Genomic DNA, 12892 nt, shown 5'->3' on the forward strand with positions numbered 1-12892 from the left:
TACGGCCCCCAGGCCGGATCCGGCCCATTTGAAATGAATAAAACTAAAAAAAAAAAAAAAAAAAAAAGACCATACCCTTTTATGTAATGATGTTTACTTTGAATTTATATTAGTTCACACAAACACTCCATCCATGCTTTTGTTCCGGCCCTCGGGTCCAGTTTAAGAACCCATTGTGGCCCTCGAGTCAAAAAGTTTGCCCACCCCTGGCTATGTCTAAATTTTAGTAACTTGTGAAGATAAGAGGTTTTTAAAGCCTTCATAGAAATTGCCTGCTTTCCTGACCATGCATTTAGGCAAGCATTTAAAACCTCTTGCTCATCATTTTTTATAAATCTCTAGTGCTGTCGAGACATCCAAACCCATCTTTCATATCTTTCTATCCCCCATGACCTCCATAAACATGTAACATAGTACAGGTAGTCCTCAGGTTATGTTGGACTCGATGTACGTTGTTTCATGGTTACATCGCCATCTCCATTTATTTATATAAAAAAAAAAGTTCCGTCATTTCAATGTATGTACATATGTGCTTTATGTTTTTTAATATTTATTTACCACAAGTAAAGGTCAGGAATTGTTATCTTTCTTTTAATTTTTTTTTACTGTTTCACTTCATTACTGCTGTGTATGTGCTCCATGTGAGTGATGTAGGTGCTTATGCAGGTGGGTTCCGACTTAAGGTGAAAATCGCATTACATACGCTGTAGGAACGGATCTCCCATGTAACCCGACGACCTACTGTAGACACTTAGTCTCTCAAAACTAGTTCTTCAATAGGCATTTGAATGTAGGTGGCCACAGGGATAATCCTAAATTGTCACTTTGTACCGGTAACCCATTCTCTAATGGTAACAAAGCTGCTGTATAACAAATGAAACAATCAACAGAATGAAAAGGCAACCTACAGAATAGAGGACAGTATCTGCATGCTGTATATCTCAGCGATTTTCAACATTTTTTTTATCTCATGGCACATATAAATTAAGCACTAAAATTCTGCAGTACACAAAAAAATACAATTTTGCTGATCCAAAAAAAGGGGGTGTAATTTTGATTCATTCACACCAAACAGCTATTGTGCTGGTTATTGTCATTTTTTTATTTGATAATCTAAGGAAAAAGAGGTCAGTGTCCCTGACTAAATAATCAGGTGTTGCATGTTTTAAAAATTCTTGAGGCACACCAGTTGAAATTCAGTGATATCTATAATAATAAAAGCATAATATGCTAATTGGACCAGATGACCTTTCAGACTAAGCTGGGGCTGCAAGGGAAGCCCAGGTCCCAGGTGCCAGAGGGAAGCTGGTGCTGACAGCCAGGGGAAGGAAGGCCTACTCTTGCATGAATTTCGTGCATTGGGCCTCTAGCATCTGATAAAGGTGAAAGGAGTTTTAGGGATAAAATAGGCAAGTTTAGGGAGATTTTGGAATAAAGAGGGTCCATGGGGGAGGAAGGTATAGGTGAGGGCTTGGAGCTGCCAAAAGGCATACATTCACAGAGAAAAAAATGAGGGTGCCACAGGATAAGGGGAGAGGAAGACATCCATTCACAAAAGATAGGGATAAGCCACAGGATATGGGGAGAAAAAGGAAACAAACTTTCACAGAGGATAGAGAAATGCAGACAAATGGGAGAAAGAGGAAAACAGATTTTCACAGGAGATAGAGAGTTCTACCACTGAAGGGGGAGAGGAAGAGAGAGGCACCACATGGGTTTTGAGCTTTGAAGCTGATATTCCACCAATTGGAAAGCAGTATGAAGAGACAAAGAACTGCGGCCTTTATAAACCTTAGAAAAAAAGAGCTAGGTGGGTTACTCCCTTGGGACCCCTCCCCTACATGGGAGTCTGTATTTGCTTCCAATAAATTTCCACCCTTTTCATCTACCATCTCTTGTCTGTGGCTTCATTCTTTGAATCCATCTGGACAAGAACCCAGGAAAGAAATCACCCTTGCATCCTGCTCAGGGAAACAACTCGACTCAAAGGGTTAATATTAGACAAAGGGTGATATTTAAAAACTCATACAACTCAATAGCAAAAAAAATAAATAACCTGATGACAAAATGAACAGGGGACAGGAATAGACATTTCTCCAAAGACATACAAGTAGCTAGCAGGCATATGAACAAGTACACAACAATACTAATGATCAAGGAACTGTAAATGAAAACCATGATGACATATCACTGCATACCTGTCATAATGGCTACTATCAAAAGGACAAAATGTAACCAGTGTTGGCTGTCATGTGGAGAAATTAAGAACCCTCTACACTGTTGGTGCATCTGCTATAGAAAAGTGTGGAGGTCCCTCGAACAATTAAAAATAGAGCATATAATTCTATAATCCACTTTTGGCTATAAATCCAAAATAATTTAAATCAATATCTTAAAGTTATATGTACACTCCCATATTTATTGCAGCATTACTCACAATATCAGTGAATGAATGGATAAAGAAAATGTGAGATACAATTGAGTATTATAAACCTTAAGAAGGAAAAGTATCTTGCCATATGCAACAACATGGATGAACCTGTAGGACATTATGCTAAATGAAATAAGCCAGTAAATATAAATACTGTAGCATGGCCTGTTTTGCTCAGTGGTTGAGTCTTGACCTATGAACCAAGAGGTCATGGTTTGATTCCTAGTAAGGTCATATGCCTGGATTGCAGGTTCAAACCCCCGTGTGGAGCCTGCAGAAGGTAGCTAATCAATGATTCTCTCCCATCATTAATGTTTCTTTCTTTCTTTCTCTTCTCTCTCTCTCTCTCTCTCTCTCTCTCTCTCTCTCTCTCTCTCTTTCCCTTCCTCTCTGAAATCAATAAAAATATATTTAAAACATTTTTTAAATTAAAAAAAGAAAAATACTGTATAATTTAAATTTTATGTGATATCTAACATAGTCAAACACATGTAAACAGAGAGTAGCATGGTGGTTGGGCTAGGACTGGGGGAAAGGGGAAATACACACAGGGTATGATGTTTCAATTCTAGGGATCTACTGTGCAACAGAGTGTTTATAGTTAACAATTTAGTATAGTACATTTATAAATTATAGTACATTTCTAAATTTATAAATTATAGATATCATGTTAAGTTTTATTATCACAAGAATAAAAACAAAACAAATGAAAATACCTACAGATACAAAAACCAAATGACATGGAAGATACTTTGGGAGGTGATGGATATGTTTATTAACTTGATTGTGGTTAAAATGGTTTTACGGATGTATGTATATCTCTAAACTCATTAAACTGTATACATTAAACATGTTCAGTAAATGTATATAAAACATGTGTCCAAAAATTTATAAATACTTTGGATAGCTATTAATTCCAATGGGTTAAATCTGAAAAGAAAGAAATATCTATTGAGCTATTAGAAAAAAAAGTGTATATACATTTTTGGGGCACCGTGTGTGTGTGTGTGTGTGTGTGTGTGTGTGTGTGTGTATTCTAAAGGATTTTTTAAAAAGAGCCTTCAAACCAAATAAACAGCCTCCCCTAGACTCTGATGTTCTAACAATTTTTCTGAATTTTAAATGCCAGTGACAGAAGCTGCTTGACATGATTGATGAAAAAAGTAACCTAATACATGGTGTTTAGTGCATACAAGCCCATGGATAGAGCTGGGAGAGGCTCTAGCTTGAATGTAAAAAAAAAAAAAAAAAATTAAAAAAAAATCCCAGGACCCAGAAACATGTTGTTTGATAGGGAAGAGAAAAGTTCCACCCTCACTGCAAGAATCTTACAGCGATCCCTGTTACTCCTGCTGCTGTAAGCCGCTGAATCGGCACCTAGTGCCTGAGACAGTCTCAAACCAGTCTCTTGCAAGTGCAGTGAATAAGTAAAAGTAAATTTTCCTAAATTCTAGCTTTAAAAGAGTCTGGGAAATAGAATTTCAGCTTTTCAATCTCTGTGTAAGAAGGTGGTTCAAATGGATAATGGAGAAGCCATCCCATGGTCTCCACCAGACTCTATTTTAAATCTATTTCTATGCCTCTTTCACTCATATATGCTTCCACACTAGAAATACGACTCAGAATTCAGAAGCCCTGTGTGTTTTTGCAATTACCTAGTGTAATGCCTTCCACATATTTGGTTCTCCAGAAATATACACTGAGTGGCCAGATTATTATGACCACCTGACATTTGTAGGCAAATTAGCTATAATTTCACACTGAAGTTGCTAGTGGGACAGACCATTATAAATAGGGAAGCAGGTTGTTTACAACAACAGTAGAAGTGATTTTTTTGAAGATATGGGTAAACAATGCGATTTAATAGCCTTTGAAAGTGGAATATATATTATTATGAGTGGCCAGATTATTATGAACACATGAAGTTTGTAGGCAAATTAGCCGTACACTGCATTGTATGGGATATGGAAGCCAAAGGCCTGTTTGAACACCTTTGCTGTCTGCAGTTACCAAGATAAAACGTCTCCAATTCGTACAGGAACACAAGGATTGGACAGTTGAGCTTTGGAAAAAAGTCATGTGGTCCGATGAATCATGTTTCCAGTTGCATCATGCAGATGGCAGAGTGAGAATTTGGCGGAAACAGCATGAAAGCATGCACCCCACATGCGTGAGTACAATCTTTCAAGCTGGTGGGGGAAGTGTTATGGTTTGGGGAATGTTTTCTTGGCATGATTTGCGCCCTTTAATTTGTGTGGAACAACGTCTGAATAGTACAACATATTTAAGTATCATTGCTGATCAAGTTCATCCTATCATGTTGATGACGTATCCTAATGGAGATGGCTTCTTCCAACAAGACAATGTGCCATGCCACGGTGCTTGTGTTGTGCAGGAGTGGTTTCAAGAACATGAGGGAGACTTCACCTTGCTTAGGTGGCCCCACAATCACCAGATTTCAATCCAATTGAGCATTTGTGGGATAAAGTTAAAAGAGCCGTCAGGCAACAGGTTCCAAAACCATCAAATCTCACAGAATCGCCGCAGCATTGAAGGCAAAAGGTGGCCCAACGAAGTTATGATAGGCTAGTCATAATAATCTGGCCAGTCATCATAATATATATCCCACGTCCAAAGGCTGTTAAATTGCATTGTTTACCCATATCTTCAGAAAAAAAAATCACTTTTACTGTGGTGGTAAACAACCTCCTTCCCTATTTATAATGGTCTGGCCCTCTAGGAACTTCAGCATGAAATTATAGCTAGCTTACAAACGTCAGGTGGTCATAATAATCTGGACACTCAGTTTATATTGAAACTGTACATATAAAATATATACATTTAATTTTTTGGATAGGTTAAATTTTTCAACATACTAATCTACCTGATAAAATTGTTATTTTTTTATAGATTTTCCCATATTTTCCAAGCTAGATTCCATTTGCTTCTAGATAATATATTTTCATAGAACAACAATTTCTATTCTAATCCTTTCTTGTTATTTTAGTGGATAATGAGGTTATGTAGTCAAAATTTCTGAAAGTAGTATTTTGAATATCCCTGATTACTAGAAATATGCCAGTTAAACACAACATACTTTTGCCAAAAAATAGGACATTAATCAAATTTGAGAAGAATCAAATGTTTAGTTATATTCTACAAAATAAAAAGCAATTGGCTCTATTCTATACTATTCAAGAATGTCAATATCATGAAAAATAAAGGCGTGCAAAAGAACCACTCCAAAAAAGACTGAATAGACATGAAAACCAAACACAATGGTTTATACTCTTGAACTGAGATGGGGGATGAGGAGAGCAAGTTCTTTAAAAGTCATCATTGAACATTTTATTAAATTGAATAATGTTAGTTAATTCTATAAGTAATATTGAATAAGTGTGGACTTTTCTGAATTTTATAATTGCATTGTGGTTATATAAGTGCATATTTTTGTTCTAAGAAATACTCACTGAAGTATTTTAGAATTAAAGGCATGCGTGTTAAGATTATTCTCAAATGATTCACACACAAAATTACATTTCTGTGCATATGTTTACATATCTATACTAATAAAAGACAAAGATTCTAATTGACCATAACTTAGCTATGCTGAAGCCATGCCCACCAGCCAATCAGAGCAACTATATGCAAATTAACCCAACCAAGGTGGCAGCCGGCAGCCACAGAGCTGGAGCAAGCAGGAGGCTTGGTTGCCCTGGTGATGGAGGAAGCCAAGCTTCCCGCCTGCTCTGGCTGGCTGTGGCCTCCGCAAATGGCAACAAAATTTCAATTATAGAAGCTAAATAAATCCCAGATACCTGCTTCCAGCCAGCTTCCACTGGGAGCTTGGGTGGCTGGGGGTTGTGGCCAGCCTGCAAACAGCCATCAGTCCCTCACCCAGGATTGCCAGGCACCCCAGCGGGGACCCCCACCCTGAAAGGGCTATGGCCAGCCTGCAAACAGCCATCAACCCCTCACCTAGGATGGCCATACCCTCATGGGGTGAGGGTCCCCACGGGGGGCCTTGTCCAGCCTGCAAACAGCCATCAGCCCCTCACCCAGACTGGCCAGGCACCCCAGCATGATCCCCTTCCCTGAAGGGGGTGTGGCCACCCTGAAAACGGCCCTCAGCCCCTCACCCAGGCTGGCCAGGCACCCCAACAGGACACCCACCCTGATCTGGGACACCCTTCAGGGCAAACCAGCAGGCCCCCACCCATGCACCAGGCCTTTATCCTACCCATATAATAAAAGGGTAATATGCAAATTGACCCTAACAGCAGAGCAACTGGGAATCACTGGTCACTATGACAAACACTGACCACCAGGATGCAGATGCTCAATGCAGGAGCTGCCCCCTGGTGGTCAGTGCACTCCCACAGAGGGAGCTCTGCTCAGCCACAAGCCAGGCTGATGGCTGCCAGTACAGTGGTGGTGGTGGGAGCCTCTCCCGCCTCCTCAGCAGCGCTAAAGATGTCTAACTGCAGCTTAGGCCTGCTCCCTGCTAGCAAGTGGACATCTCCCAAGGGGTCCTGGGCTTCCAGAGGGATGTCTGACTGTCAGTTTAGGCCCAATCTCCCAGGGAAAGGGCCTAAGGCAGCAGGTGGTCATTTCCTGAGGGGTCCCAGACTGCGATAGGGCACAGGCAAGGCTAAGGGACCCTCCCGAGTGCACAAATTTTTGTGCACCGGGCCTCTAATATAATATATACAAGTATGCATTTAGTTTGTTATATATATATATATATATATATATATATATATATATATATATATATATTATATATATCGGTGAGACAGTAATATATATGTGTATGGTTGTAGCCTCAGACTTTGGGAGGCTGAATAACTGAATTCCTATTCTTTATAGTGTATGTATCTACAAACACACACACATATATGGAATACGTTGCAAATGTGTCAAAAATTTTGTAAATTTCTTTGAGGAGTATGTGGGAAATCTTCATACTATGTTTACAGTTTTATATAAAGTTTGAAACTATTAAAATGCAAATTTCACTCTGGTTTGTGTGGCTCAACTGGTTGAGCCTCCTCATCTCATGCACCAAAAGGCTACAGGTTTTATTCCTGGTCAGGGAACATGCCTGGGGTTGCAGGCTCATTCTCCAATAGGGAGCATGCAGGAGGTAGTTAGTTCATACTTTTTTTTATCTCTCTCTCTCTCTCTCTCTCTCTCTCTCTCTTTTGTTCTCCTTTTCCATCTCTCTAAAATCAATAAAAACATAGTTAAAAAATAAGTTCTCTTAAACCTATGTTTATATGTTCAACTGACAAGTAATTATCTACCACTATTATTTAAGGTAATACCTATCAAGGAAGGTTTCTAGGGAGCAGGATAGTGGAATGCAGGATGATTTGAAATTCCTGTCAGTCCTCAGAGAGAGACCAAATGGCAAGACAGGATTATTACCAACCTGGACTTGGGACACTGCCAGTCTGTCAGCATTGTTTTGCTCCAGTGAGGCTCTATGAGCCTGATTATATAACAGCAGGACATGATCTGCAGGAGTAGCTGGCAGAAACCATAGCATACAAGGCTCAGACGATGTCACACAAAGGTAAACGCCTATGAAACAGCATTAACCAAGTGACGACATTGGTGAATAAGTCAGATGACAGGTGGCTGGGTTTGAGCAAGACAAAGACATCAGGAAATCTTAAAATGAAAAGAGAACAAGGGAAATGTTCATAATTCATACATGGACAGAGAATGAAGGAATGGCAGATTCTTTCAGATTCAACAGTTTAGCTTACTTTTTCCAACTCAATAAGTGCATCATCACCAGAATATTGTTGAACCGGTGACAGAAAATATGAATTTATAATTGTAATAGTACATTTTAATAAATAAATTATAAATTTCATTGATGCCAGACATTTTAAACCTAAGAACACTACACTGATAATCAGAATGCAAACTTTATATAATTATATTAAAGTTAATATAAAAATACCTTGTCATATATGAGGTCCACTTTTAAGATTTGTTTGTTCATATGGTGATTAGATAGACTGCACTATTTTTTTCTTGTGTTTTTTAATAATTTAAAGAAATTAATATTATCTTAAATTTTTAGACATTTTTATACTAAATGGAATACATGGTATACCAAGAAGATGGCAAATATTAAAAACCAATGTGGTAATAATTATTTTAAGTTATGGTCAATTCAGTTTGTCCATTTCATTGCATATGATACTTCGAAAATTATTTTAAAAGACTGAGCAATGGACTGTTTTTGAGAGAGAGCGTGTGTTTTATATTTGTTTTATGTACAAAAAGAATATAAAACCAAAGATGTGCTAAAGAAGAATAGAGGCATATGGAAGGTGGTTATGGCCAAATTTTGCTTTGTTTTGTTTTCTGATGAGTGAGAGAATTATTTGGTTTCCTTTTATAATAGAACAGATTGGTGGGATTTATGTGAAATCAATCATCAACCATGTGTCATTTATTTTAAAAAAAATGCCCAGGTCGCATACTGCATCATTTATTTTTCATTCTGAATATGCAATATTATTCTCAGAAATGCTTAACAAATATTTGGTAAAAGTAAAATTATTGATTGGCTAACTTAGTAAATAATAAAACCCAATTAATTAACAAGATAGACAGTTTGCAAGGAAGAAGGGATGACTTAATAAGATATTGACTTTCATTTTTGACATTGTAATTTGAGGTTCTTGTGAGACATGTAAATATAGCTATACATTAAAGAGTTGAGAAGATGTGACATGTCTTGATTGTAGTAGGCTGGAATTAAGGTTAATAATTAAGGTCAATAATATACAGTTTTCTTTCAAATATAACAATTGATATTTTTCAGAAGAACTCAAAAAGTATCCTATATAATAAAAGTCCTCTTGACCCAAGTTCTTCCAGGAGTTTGACCAGGGGGTGGGGGTGGGCCTGGTTGGGGGAAGGGCAGCCACCGGGGGAAGGGAGGGTGGCCCTGGCCCACAGCCAGTAGCCGCTAGGGACCCTGCCAGTGCACCAATTTTGTGCACTGGGTCTCTTGTAAATAATATTAAAAATTAAAAAGAACTCATATTGAATATGTCTTTAGCATTTAACAGCTAACAGGTTATTCACAAATTTAATAATAAAGAATTACAGAAGGTGTAGTGAAAGAGGGAAAAGTAAAACTAAAATGAGATATGCAGTTATACTTAATTTATCAATGAAATAACTCTGGCTTGGTGATATACGTGAATTTTTTAATAGTTACATACTGCAGCCTTGCCGACATGGCTCAGTGGTTGAGCAGTGACCAGGAGGTCACAGTTCGATTCCTGGACAGGGCACATACCTGGTTTTGGGGCTCAATCCTCAGTGTGGGGAGTGCAGAAGGCAGTTGATCAATGATTCTTATCATGATGTTTCTATCTCTCTCTCCCTCTCCCTTCTTTAAAAAAAAAAATAGTTACATACTGTATCCATGAGAAAAACAGAGATCACCGAATTACCTGCACTTGAATAAATCAGTTTAGCTGTTACTCCCTTTGAGAGCTAAGAAGGACAAAGAAAGGCTTGGTAGAAGCATGGAGGTCAATCTTCTGTATATCCCTTTGCCATTTTCTCTTTCAAAATCTCTTCTAACCACATAAAGATACATGCTTATCCCTAATCAATATCACTGTAGTGCTGTGTCCTAATATTGGTGTTAAGAATGGGGTTGACAAAAAATTGGGTAATATTTCCTTTTGTAAGGCAAGTTGATTTTTTTTAACTTTAAAAAATTAATTAACCAAGACCTAAATATTATGATTCTTACATATATATTGAGAGTAATTTCAAAATTTAATGACATTACTAAATTATTTCCATCTCTCTTTATGTGAAAAATTTTCTAAGAGGTTATAACTATGAAATAAAAATATAGAAATAGAATTGATATTGAACAGTGCCTCATTCTAGCAATAAGTAATGTGTTTTCATGAATATATTATCTAACTGAAAAAATACCAGTCCTATGAAACTTACTGAGATTCATTCCCAATAAATAAATAAATATTTATTTATTTATTTATTTATTTATTGGCTTTTTGGGGGTGACATTGATTAATAAAATTATATAGGCTTCCAATGTATAATTTTATAATACATCATCTGTATATTGTATTGGTTGTTCACCACCACATATCAAGTCTCCTTCCATCACCATTTATCCCTCCTATACCCTCTTCTACATCCACCCTCCCCCTTTCTTTCTGGTAATCACCATACTGTTGTCTGTGTCTGAGGTTTTTTCATTTGTTTGTTTTATTTTGTTGCTTAATCCTTTCATCTTTTTCACCCAGCCCCCAATAAACCCCCTCCCCCCTGACAGCTGTCAGTCAGAGCTGTATCTATGAGTCAGTTTCTATTTTGTTTGTTAGTTTATTTTGTTAATTAGATTATACATAGAGTGAAATCATAACGTACTTGTCTTTCTCTGACTGGCTTATTTTACTTAGCAGGTCCATCCATGCTGTCGCAATGGGTAAGATTTCTTTTTCTTTTTCTTTTTCTTTTTTACAGCCAAGAGGTATTCCATTGTGTGAATGCACCACAACTTTTTTATCCACTCGTGTATGATGGACACCTGAACTGCTTCCATATCTTGGCTATTGGTAAATAATGTTACAGTGAACATAGGGATACATATATTCTTTTGAAGTAGTATTTCAGGTTTCTTTGGAAATATTCCCACAAGGGGAATTGCTGTATCATAAAGCATTTCAATTTTTAATTTTTTTGTGTGGTAACTCCATACTGTTTTCCACAGAGGTTGCACCAATCTCCATTCCTGGAACCTATACACAGGTTCAGCTGCTTTCTGCAATGAAAGCCAAACATGTGAGACAAGTTCTGGTGCAAAAGTAAAGAGGTTTATTCAGGTACCTGGGAGAATGGGGACTCTTGTCTCAAAAACCATCTTACTTTCCAGCTCAGCCTGCAGTTGTTTTAGGAATAGCTAGGGGAGGTTTTGGTTTGTTTTTTTTTTTCTTATCAGATTAGCTTACTAGCTTTAGGCAGCACTGGGGCCTGTCCATTCATCTTTCTAGCTTTTGGCATGCTAGTTGTAAGATCCTTCCCTTCTGCCATCTTGGCCAAAGGGGAAGACTCCTGACTGTCTACAATATCATTCCCACCAATAAAATTTTAAATTATTATGTTTCAATTTAATTAATTAAATTGTATATGATTAATAATTATAAAGATAAATGAACCCAGGGTGGGAACCAAATGATCACTTAGAGTAGGTCACAGGAATTTTTTAAAGCTTCAACTTAAATGTTCAAGTTTTTTTATTGTGTGAGAAGAATGATGAGTGCTTGATAAGGACTTTCAAGAAAAAATACTATATTATATTATGATAAAAAAGAAAGACATATGGGGAAAAGTTGAATAAATTAAATTCAAGGAGCAAAAGGAAAATTTAACTTTTCTTTTGTTAAAGAACAGCTCATTTACAATTTTTTTTTAATGAATGATAGTGACACTTGGTTAAGATGTCAATATTGTACAAATATTTTTACAAACTTTGTAGATAGTTTGTGATGTTTGTAACTATTTGTATTCAGTATAAAATAATTTTGTATTAATTTTAAAATGCATTTCAGGGTACCAAAATTTTTCTTTATTTCTTTTTCCCTAAAATCTATTTTAAAAGAGCAAAACAAGCCTTAGCAAAGATTGTAAAATTGATAATTTAAAACACAGAGATCAACCAAAGGACTTGTATGCATGCATATAAGCCTATCCAATGGGCACAGACACCGGGGGGGGTGATGGCATGAGTGGGGGGGGGGGCAGGGGGGCAATGAGGGGATAAGGAGACATATGCAATACCTTAATAAAGAACAAAAACAACACGATCTCTGATTCTAGAATTTTGACCTCAGGAAATCAGACCACACATCTGGTCTAGCAATCCCTTAAAGTGCAAGTACATGAAATATACTTAATTTAATCTTGTATTATTGTATATTAATTATTGTATTACTTTCCATACGAACAACTGTGAACCTACTTTTGTCCCACTGTGTATAAGATCTAGCACTATCTGTTTTTCAGGCATCTACTGGGGCCTTGGAATGTATATCACATAAATAAGGGTGTGTGTGACTACTATAGCAGTTTTCCATATCTGTCATATTTTTTTCATTGTTTTATATGAACAATCATATAAATAATTTCTATTATTCCAATATACTACATGGTTATTATTTCTTTCTTTATCTTTTAAAATATATTTTTAAATTTATATTGTAATCTAAAAACTAACTTTTCATATTCTAATACATGGCCTTTCCATGTCACACCTTATTTATTTATAGTTTAATCTTATAAATCCTGTGAATTTAAAAAGTTAATCCATCATTATGGGGGTTCTGGTCAAAATGGTGGAATAGGTAAGCTACATCAAAATTATAACTAAACTTTAGAACAATTATT

The 12892-nt window shown here is 36.8% G+C and overlaps 1 protein-coding gene across 1 annotated transcript in view; it reads left to right on the forward strand.

The window, feature by feature from the left end:
• LOC308513695 (uncharacterized protein) overlaps positions 1–12892 on the forward strand; it is a gene marked incomplete at its 5' end in the record, with an annotated part of 75508 nt that overhangs the window by 31642 nt on the left and 30974 nt on the right. Inside the window, one exon of the mRNA XM_081083868.1 lies at positions 4470–4601. Coding sequence (XP_080939994.1) covers positions 4470–4601 — 132 coding nt within the window. The remainder of the gene's footprint in view (positions 1–4469; positions 4602–12892) is intronic.

Source organism: Myotis nattereri, assembly GCF_964212035.1.
Source record: "Myotis nattereri genome assembly, chromosome: 2".
Lineage (NCBI taxonomy): Eukaryota > Metazoa > Chordata > Mammalia > Chiroptera > Vespertilionidae > Myotis > Myotis nattereri.